This window comes from Leptonychotes weddellii, chromosome 9, assembly GCF_054177405.1.
Source record: "Leptonychotes weddellii isolate Sample4059 chromosome 9, ASM5417740v2, whole genome shotgun sequence".
Lineage (NCBI taxonomy): Eukaryota > Metazoa > Chordata > Mammalia > Carnivora > Phocidae > Leptonychotes > Leptonychotes weddellii.
In genome coordinates, this window is record NC_138377.1 from 43639100 (window position 1) to 43651833 (window position 12734).

The 12734-nt window shown below is 37.4% G+C and overlaps 1 protein-coding gene across 3 annotated transcripts in view; it reads left to right on the forward strand.

The window, feature by feature from the left end:
* The window catches only part of SOS2 (SOS Ras/Rho guanine nucleotide exchange factor 2), an 84422-nt gene that overhangs the window by 7956 nt on the left and 63732 nt on the right, over nt 1-12734 (forward strand). For all 3 annotated transcript variants that reach the window (XM_081830547.1, XM_081830548.1, XM_081830549.1), the window contains exon 2: nt 12579-12704. In XM_081830547.1, the coding sequence (XP_081686673.1) occupies nt 12579-12704 (126 nt within the window). The remainder of the gene's footprint in view (nt 1-12578; nt 12705-12734) is intronic.

Genomic DNA, 12734 nt, shown 5'->3' on the forward strand with positions numbered 1-12734 from the left:
TAACCATCAGTTCTCTATAATTAAGAATCTGTTTCTTGGGAAGCCTGAGTGGCTCAGTTGGTTAGGCGCCTGCCTTCAGCTCAGGTCATGATCCTGGGTACCTGAGATCAAGCCCTGCGTCTGGCTCCCTGCTCAGCAAGGGAAACGTCTTCTCCCTCTCCCTGTGCCTGCTGCTCTTCCTGCTTGTGCTCTCTCTTTCTGTCAAATAAATAAATAAAATCTTAAAAAAAAAAATCTGTTTCTTGGTTTCTCTCTCTTTTCCCCTTTGCTCATTTGTTTTGTTTCTTAAATTCCCCATATGAGTGAAATCATACGGTATTTGTCTTTCTCTGACTTATTTCACTTAGCATACTTTCTAGCTTCCTCCATATCGTTGCATATGGGACAAAGTGCTTTTTTTTTTTTTTTTAAGGTTTTATTTATTTGGCAGAGAGAGACACAGCGAGAGAGGGAACACAAGCAGGGGGAGTGGGAGAGGGAGAAGCAGGCTTCCGCCGAGCAGGGAGCTTGCTCGATGTGGGGCTCAATCCTAGGACCCTGGGATCATGACCTGAGCCGAAGGTGGACGCTTAACAGCTGAGCCACCCAGGCGCCCCGACAAAGTGCTTTTTTAACAGTTGGAAATTTTACGTTATTCTTTTTTCTCTGTGAACTTTTCATTCCACTTCCTCTGCATAATTATATTTTAATATATGTTTATGCTTAAAAGTCTTTGATCCCTCCTTTATATTTACACTTTCCTCAACAACAAAAATGCTGTATATTTAATTTTTAAAAATTTCTTCAATGACCATGAAGTGTCAAATTCTTTCTTTTAGGGCGCCTGGGTGGCTCAGTCTGTTAAGTGTCTGCCCTCTGCTCAGGTCGTGATCCTGGGTTCCTGGGATGGAGCCCCACATCAGGCTCTCTGCTCAGCAGGGAGTCTCTCCCTCTCCCTCTGCCCCTTTGTCACCCACCCCACTCATGCTCTCATGCCCTCACTCTCTTCTCTCTCCCAAATAAATAAATAAATTAATTAATTTAAAAAATCTTTAAAAAAATCTTTTAGAGTGAATTGCTAGTAGGACATAGTTGATCAAAAGAACATACATGTCATGGATTTTGAAAAATTAGTAATTATAAAGCTTTGTTGAATATGCATTATTCAGTGACATGTATGTGGCTGTTTACATTGTTTTTAAATTAGTTCATGTTTCATGGGTGACTATTGCTAGAATGAGATAGGGTCTTGCAGGAGTGAATCACAGTTCAGCATCATTTCTATTCCTGTTTCCCATTTCTGTAGATATAAGCCCTGAGAACCCTTGTGAACATAAATGAAGAAAGGGAGGGGGGCAGTTGGGAAGAAGAGGTGGGAAAGGAGAACCTGTTTTCTCCTTGAGTGCAGGTACCTTGTCAGGCAGATGATCTTTTTTTTTTGTTTTTTAAACATTTCTTTATTTATTTGAGAGAGCGAGTGAGAGCACGTGTGTGTGAGTGGTGGGAGGGGCTGGGGGAGAGGGAGAAAGAATCTCAAGCAGACTCCCCACTGAGTGGGGAGCCCGACATGGGGCTCGGTCCCATGACCCTGAAATCACGACCTGAGCCAATAATCAAGAGTTGGACACTTAACCAACTGAGCCGCCCAGGCACCCCTGTGGTAGATGTTCTTTAAGAAAGAGTACGTATGGGGCGCCTGGGTGGCTCAGTCGTTAAGCGTCTGCCTTTGGCTCGGGTCGTGATCCCGCGGTCCTGGGATCGAGCCCCGCATCGGGCTTCCTGCTCGGCGGGGAACCTGCTTCTCCCTCTTCCACTCCCCCTGCTTGTGTTCCCTCTCTCACTGTGTCTCTCTCTGTCAAATAAATAAAATCTTTAAAAAAAAAAAGAGTACGTATGGTAGTTTTGATAGTATCCTGAAGGAAGTGGTTATTTGGCTCAGGGAGTCTTAAACTTTGATTAAAGCATATTTAGAATAGTGATCTTTTCCTAGTTCACAGGGGAAAAAAGCCAGTATTAATTTTTTTCAATTTCAATTTTATTTTTTGCTCACAAGTTTTTCTTAAGTCTATGGTGTGGTGCCTACTGCTGTTTACTTGCTAGTGTGTAATGGAAGATTGTAAAACAAATGAACGAGAGAGAGGTTTTTTTTTTTTTTTTAAAGATTTTATTTATTTATTTGGCAGAGAGAGACACAGCGAGAGAGGGAACACCAGCAGGGAGAGTGGGAGAGGGAGAAGCAGGCTTCCCGCTGAGCAGGGAGCCCGATGCGGGGCTCGATCCCAGGACCCTGGGATCATGACCTGAGCCGAAGGCAGACGCTTAACGACTGAGCCACCCAGGCGCCCCGAGAGAGAGGTTTTATAGGAAAAAGAGTTTATGATACTTTTTGTTTTTTCTTACAAATGTGTGCCTGTAGTTTCCAGTTTTATAGTCATTTTTACTAATAATACTCCTCTATATGATGTAATATTAATCTCTTAATAATTTCATATTCTGCTAAGAGCACTGTGACTTCCAAATGCTTTGCCACTGGAATAAGTTGGGAACCATTGATTTAGCCGGCACTTTCTTGGCTTTACAGGCTAATGGCCTGCCTCTTTGGGAATGTACTTACAGATCATGTACCATTTCATTCCATTCAAGGAAAATTTTTTTTTTTTTTAAAGATTTTATTTATTTATTTGACAGAGAGATAGCGAGAGCAGGAACACAAGCAGGGGGAGTGGGAGAGGGAGAAGCAGGCTTCCCGCCGAGCAGGGAGCCCGATGTGGGACTCGATCCCAGGACCCCGGGATCATGACCTGAGCCGAAGGCAGACGCTTAACGACTGAGCCACCCAGGCGCCCCTCAAGGAAAATTTTAATGACAAAAATTTTAGCCTCCACTAATAGTCTTCTCTACATGTTTTGATTATTTTATGGTAAACCCTCACCTAATATTAAGCTAAATAGAGTGAGATACTTGGCCTGTACTTACCTCCTTTTTAAATAAACTTACATTTAAAACCCCTCCAGAAAGTTCCTAATTAAGAGCGCTGAATCTAAGTGAGAAGCGAATATTAAAAGTCAGTGGGAATTGAGCATTGAGTGGGAATCTCCCCATGCTTAATGTTACATGGAATAACTGAGTCTCCTGGTACATATCCAGTGAAATTAAAGCAAATTTTATGGAGTTCTCAATTTTTCCCAGTCCCCAGATTTCAGTGAGGCCAAGAAATCTGTTTGATACCGTGAATTTATTTATTGAACAAGTATTTACTGAGTGCATTCATTATACAAAGCATGGCACTAGATTACCTGTGTGTTAGTAATAAAGGGGTGGGGAAATAGGAGGAAACCAAAAACATAAGAAATGGTTCTGACCTTGAAGAGTTGAGAGTGTGCAGCTGTGGTTTCATTATACATCCTAGTAAAAAAATTGCTACCTTAGAATATTATATGTTTATATTATTTTTTAAAACTTAATTGGGAGTATAATTGACACATAATAAACTGTACATATTTAAAGAATACAATTTGATAAGTTTTTATGTATGTATATTTCAGTGAAGCCATCACAATAAAAATACTGAATATATCCTTCAGCCCCATGATTTCCTCTTGACTCTGACTCTCTATTTTTTTTTTTTTTTAAAAGATTTTATTTATTTATTTGAGAGAGAGAGAAAGCATGAGGTGGGGAGGGTCAGAGGGAGAAGCAGACTCCTCGCTGAGCAAGGAGCCCGATGTGGGACTCGATCCCAGGACTCCAGGATCATGACCTGAGCCGAAAGCAGTTGCTTAACCAACTGAGCCACCCAGGCGCCCGACTCTGACTCTCTTTAATTCTCCCTCCTTCCCCATTTCTTGTACCCAAGCAATTACTGATCTGCTTTCCATTATTGTAGATTGCATTTTCTAGAGTTTTGTAGTAATGGAATCATACAATATATACTCTTTTTTTTTTTTTCTGGCTTCTTTGACTCAGCGTAATTATTTTGCAGTTCCTCCATTTTGTGTCATATATTAATAGTTCACTCCTTTTTATTGCTCAGTAGTATTCCATTGTGTGGATATACCACTGTTTATCTCTTTATTAATGTACCTTTGATTCTCAGATCTTGGCTATTACAAATGAAACTGCTGTGAATATTTAGGTACAAGTCTTTGTATGGACATATGTTTCCTTTTTTCTTGGGTAATTACCAAAGAGTGGCTGGATCAGATAGGAGGTATATGTTTAATTTTTTAAGTAATTATCAAACTTTCCCATTCAAACTGTTGTACAGTTTTACATTCCCACCAGCAAAGTCTGAGAGTTCCAGTTCTTCCTGCCCACATTTGATACTTAATTTAATTTTAGCCATTGTAATACATGTCAGCAGTATTTTGTAGTTGATTGTGTATATTTTTAGAATGAAATTTGTTGCTTTTTTTTAAACTGAATTTTAACTTTTATAACAACAACAAAACTTCCAGTATTCTTAATTGATGTTTGAGACATTTGCATCCTTGCAAAAATTTTGGCAATAGAATGAACAGTTTGGCATAAATAAATGTCATACCATGTAGCCAGAGAGATTTATTTCTACATTATACCAAAACCTCAAATGTTAATTGATCAAACAAATGCACTGGCAAGATTTTTTGTTTGATTGTGAATATGGAGAACTGGAAAATATAAATTAGGAAATAACACTTCTGAAACTTGTCAAATCTAGTGTTTATCTTGGTATAAGATAATTTAAAGTTTAATATTTTTATGTGTATATACATGGATCTATATATAGTATCATGACTATTCTTTTTACAGTGTATGTATAAGGAAATACCTTCTGGCAATTTGAAAATATGGTGTAACTAAAATACAGGTCTGACTTGTTACTCTACTGTTAAAGACTGAAAATTATTTTAATTGCTCTTTTTCTGACTAGTCTTTCAGAAAAATAAGGTAGGTTAGTTCTGATGTGGTAATTTTGTTTACCGTCTCTTAGGGTGCTGAGATAGTAAATACTGTACAAGTACAAAGTATGGTTATCTTCCATTGTTAGTATTTATATGTGGGATTTTAACACTATATATTTGTTTTTATGACTTTTCTTTTTTTTTTAAAGATTTTATTTATTTATTCATGAGGGACAGAGAGAGAGAGAGAGAGAGAGGCAGAGGGAGAAGCAGGCTCCCAAGGAGCAGGGAGCCTGATGTGGGACTCGATCCCAGGACCCTGGGATCATGACCTGAGCCGAAGGCAGACGCTTAACCATCTGAGCCACCCAGGCGCCCCTGACTTTTCATATTTGCAATTACTTTAAGAAGTGTGGCATAAGGGGCGCCTGGATGGCTCAGTTGGTTGAGCGACTGCCTTCGGCTCAGGTCATGATCCTGGAGTCCTGGGATCAAGTCCCACATCGGGCTCCCTGCTCAACAGGGAGTCTGCTTCTCCCTCTGACCCTCCCCCCTCTCATGTGCTCTCTCTCTCTCTTTCTCTCAAATTAATAAATAAAATCTTTAAAAAAAAAAAAAGTGTGGCATAAGAAATTTTGATGCTCAGTGTTAAAGTTGCTTTGCAGGTTATTTACCAAAATCATAATCACAGGAAAAAAAATCCTTTCGGGGCACCTGGGTGGCTCAGTTGTTAAGCATCTGCCTTCGGCTCAGGTCATGATCCCAGGGTCCTGGAATTGAGCCCCGCATGGGGCTCCCTGATGGGCGGAAAGCCTGCTTCCCCCTCTCCCACTCCCCCTGCTTGTGTTCCCTCTCTTGCTGTGTCTCTCTCTGTCAAATAAATACATAAAATCTTAAAAAAAAAAAATCCATCCCAGTTAGACATTATCTTAATTCTCATGCACAGTCACTTTCACTGAGTAGGGCACTTGGCTTTTGTGGAGGGATGTTATAAGAAACAGCCTTATGAATGCCATTGCTAAACTTCCAGTGTAAATGCTTTTCTTTTTATTAAAAAAGAAGAGTCTTTTAATTCTATTGATCTAATAGAAATATATGGTAAGAAGTAATTAACTTTCTTGTCATGTTAAAGAAGCGCAGGAGGTAAGAGAAAATATTTGTTTTCTCCAAAATCTATTTTGAATTTATAAAGAAATATTATAAAGCCTGGCTTTTTGGATGTTGGTCCTTTATAAACATAACTGCTTTACTTTAAACTCTTCTTTTCCAAAGTCCTTAAAAAAGTAATATTTGTTATTTCTAGTTTTATGTATCCTCCTTTTTCCCACTTTCCCAGTTCATATTATGTTTCTTTATTAGTTAGTATATTTTATCAAAATTATTCCTGCAAATAGAAAGATAACTAACTTTATAAGGCTCATAAGAAAAATAGCAGTACCTCCTCCCATTCACAAAATTTTCTGCTTTCCAGAGACAGTCACTTTTAACTTTTCCAAGTGATTCACTTCAGTGTTCTGTATCTCTAAGGAAAAAAATTGCTATTTCTTGATTTTTCTGTTTTGGCCATTATCTGTTAACATCCTACCATGGAAGGTAAAGACTTAATATTCTTTTTTTTTCTTAAGTTTTTATTTATTTTGGAGAGCGGGAGTGCATGAGCCGGGGGAGGGACAGTTGGAGAGGGAGAGAGAGAATCTCAAGCGGACTCTGCACTGAGCGTGGAGCCCAAGTGGGGCTCGATCTCACAACCCTGAGAATATGACCTAAGCTGAAATCAATAGTCAGTGCTTAACTGACTGAACCACCCAGGTGCCCCTAATATTCTTTTATACACATATATATTTCCTCCCTCCAATCATACACACCTTATATATACACTCCCTCACTCCCTCCTCCCCCATGCCATGGTTATATCTTCGTTTTGTTTGGATCAGTATTCAAAGTTTACATTATTATGACTGTGAATGCTGTTATAGGTAAACCACTTTTTCTTTCCTACCTAACCTTTTACTGGAGTTAGTAATTGTCTTGTTTTGTTTGTGTAGTTTTCTACTGGAAGTGACTAATTCAAGCTTAAACTCGCTACCAGTTGTCTAAATATCCTCTTAAGATTTTTAGATCCATCAGATGCTCTTATCAATTTAATCTTCTTTAAAGTTTTTATTTATTTATTTTAGTAATCTCTACACCCAATGTGGGGCTCGGACTCATGACCCTGATGAGATTGAGTCACATGCTTGGGGTACATGAGATCAAGGTTGTGAGATCAAGTGTCATGTGGGCTCCACTCCGTGCTCAGCGCAGAGTCTGCTTGAAATTCTCTCTCCCTTTTCCTCTGCCCCTCCTGCTCATGATGTCCTTCTCTCTCTAAAATAAATAAATAAATCTTAAAAAAAAAAGTCTCAAGCTCTTCGACTGAGCCAGCTAGGCACCCCTCAGTTTCATCTTGAGACAGCTTCTCCCAAAATCTTCTGATCTTCTCTAGTCTGGACTGATGACCTTATGTTTGTTGTACATGTCTCATAATTTCCCTGCACTTTATCCTGGGTACGCCTTTGGCCTTGATTCCTTTATTTCTTATATACTATATTTTTCTCTTGTTTTACTGTAGTACAGTTAAACTATAAAAGCTTAATGAGAAAGGGTGCATGAAAGAGAAAAATTTTTGACCTGTTATGTCTAAGCATGTCTTCATTTTACCATGACATTTGATTGATAGTTTGTTAGGAACTTCTTCTAAGTTGGAAATCTGCCTTCTAGCTTCTAGTGTTACAGTTGAAGTCTGGATCTAGTCTAATGTCCACATTGTATATGACCCGCTTCTTCCCTTCACCCTAAGCTTGTAGGATATTCTGTTTGTCTCCAGGGTTCTAACATTTTAATTTCGTTTATTAGCTGGGGACTAGCGGGGCCCTTTTGACTTATTTTATTGGAATTTTATCCTTCCATTTTCTGTTTGCTAGATGATTCTCCAACTTTTTAAACTTATTTATGGTGAAGTAGTAAAACAATCAAAAATGCATAAAACATAAATATACAAAGATAACCATTTTTATGATAATCACTGCCTTTTTCTTTTATAGTTTTACCATTTAAACATGTGTCTCTAAATGTTACAGCTTAATTTTGTCTAATCTTGAAGTGGAATTCCATTGTATGTATTCTTCTTGTCTGGCAGCTTTCTGCCAACATTATTTCAAAGATATAGCCACATTTTAGTTAGCTATAGTTACTCAGTTTTCTTCCTGTATTCCATTGTATGAACATACTACAATTTATTCCACTTTTTTTTTTTTTTTAAGATTTTATTTATTTATTTGACAGAGAGACACAGCGAGAGAGGGAACACAAGCAGGGGGAGTGGGAGAGGAAGAAGCAGGCTTCCTGCAGAGCAGGGAGCCTGATGCGGGGCTCGATCCCAGGACTCCGGGATCATGACCTGAGCCGAAGGCAGACGCTTAATGACTGAGCCACCCAGGCGCCCCGATTTTAATATTAAGATATTTGAGTTTCTAGTTGGGAGGTATCACTAATAATGTTACTTAGGAGACTTCTTATACATGTCTTCTAGGAAATCTGTGTGCTTATTTATTTCTCTAGAACAGTGCTGTCCAATAGAAATATAATGTAAATCACATATGTCATTTTAAATTTTCTCACAGCCATATTAAAAAAGTAAGAAACTCATGAAATTGATTTTAATAATATATTTTATTTAACTAATAAATCTGATCATTTTAGCATATAATCAATATAAACATTGAGATATTTGACATTCTTTCTTTTATACTAAATCTTTGCTATCTGGCATGTATTTTACACTTAAAGCCCATTTTATTCCAGTAGGGCTACATTTTAGGTGCTCAGTAGCCATATGTGGCTGGTGTCCGCTGTGTTGGACTGCATAGCTCTAAACAGACATATCTCCAGCAGTGGAATTGCTGGGTCATAAGGTATGCATATCTTTTTTTAAATTTTTGATTTTTTTTTTTTTTAAGATTTATTTATTTATTTGACAGAGAGAGACACAGTGAAAGAGGGAACACAAGCGGGGGAATGGGAGAGGGAGAAGCAGGCTTCCCGCGGAGCAGGGAGCCCGATGCGGGGCTCCATCCCAGGACCCTGGGATCATGACCTGAGCCGAAGGCAGACGCTTAACGACTGAGCCACCCAGGCGCCCCTAAATTTTTGATTTTTGATTTTTTATTTATTTATTTATTTTTAAAGATTTTATTTATTTATTTGACAGAGAGAGACACAGCGAGAGAGGGAACACCAGCAGGGAGAGTGGAAGAGGGAGAAGCAGACCCCCCGCCGAGCAGGGAGCCCGATGCGGGGCTCGATCCCAGGACCCTGGGATCATGACCTGAACCGAAGGCAGACGCTAAACGACTGAGCCACCCAGGCGCCCCAATTTTTGATTTTTTAAATTGAAGTATGAATGACATACAGTATTGTCTTAGTTTTAGGTATATATACTTTATGAAGTGATCTCCACAATAGGTTAGTTGCCATCTGTTAACCTACAAAGTTTTCACAATATTATTGATTATAGAGTATTGCATATCTTGCACTTTAGTAGATAATGGCAAAATTTTTAAGTGATTGAGCCAAAAAAACAAAAAATAAAAATAAAATGAGCCATTTTGCACTCCAGTGGCAGTGTGTTGAGAGTTCCCATTGTTCTACATAATCACTAACCTTAGTATTATCAGGCTTTTTAGTTTTGCTCTCTGATGGGTGGGTAATAGTTTTCATTGTGGTTTAATTTGCACTTCTCTCATTACCAAAGAGCTAGAGTTCTTATTGGTCGTTTGAATTTCTTTTGTGAAGTGCTGATTTGGTTTTTTTGCCCATTTTTTTCTACTGGGTTTTTTTGTTTTGTTTTGTTTTTTAAGTAGGCTTCATGCCCAACATGTGCATCGAACTCACAACCCCAAGATCAAGAGTTGCATACTCCACCAATTGAGCCAGCCGGGTGCCCCTGTATTGGGATTTTTATCATTTTTTTTCTAGTTCTTTATATGTTCTGGATATGAGCCATTTTGTTTTATGTGTCACATAAATCTTCTCCAGTGCTAACTTGTCTTTTCACTTCCTTAAAGGTCTTGTTGAACTTAAGTTTTCATTTTTAATTTAAAGTTATGTTTATCAGTCCTTTCCTTTCTGGATAGTAATTTTTGTGTCTTGTTTAGGAAATCCTTTCCTATCCTGAGTCATGAAGATAATATCTTGTTTCATATTACCAGTTTATTAGGTCTTTATGTAATAGTTCTAAAATATCCAGCTAGAATTGTTGTTTGTGTACAGTGTGAATTGGAGTTGAGTATAATTCTTCTCCATATGGGTATCCAGTTGTTCACTATTTATATGTTTCCTCGCCTTCCCATGACCACACCCTCATACCCTGTAGTACTAGCTTAGTTGTAAATCAAGGGTCTGTATATTTATGGGCTTGTTTCTGTATTCTCTCTTCTGTTCCATTGGTCTGTTTTTCTGTCATTATAACAATATCACATTCTTACTGTAGCTCTGTAATAAATCCCAGTAACAATTACAGCAAGTACTTCTACTTCTTTGAGTAAGTGCCTGATTTTCTTAGCCTTTTGCAATTCCATGTAAGTTTTGAAATTATCTTGTCAATTTCAGCAAACAGACTTTTTGGTTTTGACTGTGATTTTAAGTCTGTGGATCAGTTTGAGAATTGATATACTTACAATATTAAGTCTGATAATTCATGAACATGCTATTATATTTCATTTATTAGGATCTTTAATTCCTCTCAGAGTCTATAGTTTTCTCCCCCAAGGGTCTTATACTTCTTTTGTTAAGATGTATTTCAAGGTACATGATCTATTTTTTATTCCATTGTAAATGATGTTATTTAAGATTTTTATTTTGCATCTTTGTTGTGTTCCACAGAAATAAAATTTTATTTTTTTATGAATTAAAATAATTTGGGGTGCCTGGGCATGTTGGTTAAGTGGCCGACTCTTGATTTCAGCTCAGGCCATGATCTCAGGGTTGTGGAATTAAGCCCTGCCTCAGGCTCCTCTCAGCGCAGAGTCTGCTTGAGATTCCCTCCCTCCCTCTCCCTCTGCCCTTCCCCCTGCTTGTGCACTCTCTCTCTCTCAAATAAATAAATAAAATCTTTTTAAAAAATAATTTATCTGTACAATATTTTGATTTTGCTTCATGGGTATATTAGTCTGGTGTCTGCAAAGAAACAGAAACACACGCATACTCTCTCTCTCTCTTTTCCCTCTCTCTGTCTCTCTCTAATAAAGGTAGAGGAGTCCAAAATCTGCAGTCAGTAAGCTGGAGACCCAGGAGAGCTGGTGGTATAGTCCTAGACCAAGTCCTAGTTTAAGGCAGGAGACCAAAATCCTGGCTCAAAGACTGGCAGAGAGAGAAAGAATTCTTTCTTGCTCAGCCTTTTTTATTCAGGCAGGTCCACTCACACTGGGGAGGGCAGTCTGCTTTACTCAGTCTACCAATTCAAATGTTAATTTTACCCAGAAACCCTCATAGATACACTCAGAAATAATGTTTAACCAAATGTCTGGGCACCCTGTGGCCCAGGCTAATTGACACATAAAATTAACTATCATAGTAGGCAATCAAATCATCTGTAAATCTTTTCCTTTCTAATTCTTGCACTTTTACTTCTTTTTCTTGCTGGACTGCACTATCCAGGACCTCCAGTACAATATGGAATAGAAATGATATAGCGAGTATCCTTGCCTTTTTCCTGATATCAAAAAGAAAGCTTTCAGTATTTCACCATTGACTATAATGTTTATTATAGGCTTTTTGTAGATATCCTTTTACTAAATTAAGTTCACTAAGAGATTTTATTATGAATGAATGTTGAGTTTTTTAGATGCTTTTTTTACTAAATCATTGATATCATATTACTTTTCTTTTTTAATCTGTTAGCATGGTGAATTATTTTGTTTGATTTTCCAACATTAAATTAACTTTACATTCCTGAGATAAACCCACTTGGTTGGTCACATTTTTTTTATATGTATTATGGAATTTAGTTGATATTTTACTGAGGCTTTTATTTCTAGGCTGATGAGTAAAAATGGCTTATAATTTTCATCTTTTTTTTGAGTTTTTATATCAAGGCTAGTCTCACAATAAGTTGGGAAGTCTATTTTGTTGTTCTTCCAGTTTCTTTCTTAAATGTTTAAGTTTGTCAGTAAAGCCATCTAGTCCCATATAATGAGCTATAAAAGCAAGTCTCAACAAATTTTAAAAAGTTGAACTCTTAGAAAGTATGTTTTCTGACCACAATGCAATTATTCTAGAAATCGGTAAAAAAGGGAACTTAAAATACCGTATGTTTAGAAATTAAGAAATATACTTCTAAATTCTAAAGGTCAAAGAAGAAATCATAATGGAAATTAGAAGCTATTTTGAACTGGATAATTAAAAAAAATATTCTATATTAAAATCTATAGGTTTTTGTTCTGTTTTTTTACAAAAGTAGATCTTAGACTAAAGTTTTCTATTACTTTCTGCTCTGTGAGTTAAGAAAAGTTTACAGACACCAACAATTAGAGGTGGGTTTTCCCCCCACTTCTTGTGTTTTATGTCTGTATTTGAATAACTATTCTAGTAAAATGTTAATAATTGTAAAATAAGATTTTCTGAGATTTGTCATAAATATTTTTGCCTGTTCTTTAACTGAGACTTTTTTTTTTAAAGGTTCAGGAGCAAGTACATCCCAATCTCTCAGCTAATGAAGAGTCTCTCTATTATATTGAAGAGCTGATTTTTCAGCTGCTTAATAAATTATGCATGGCTCAACCAAGGACTGTTCAAGATGTGGAGGTAAAAACTATTTTGATATTTCAAAAAGTC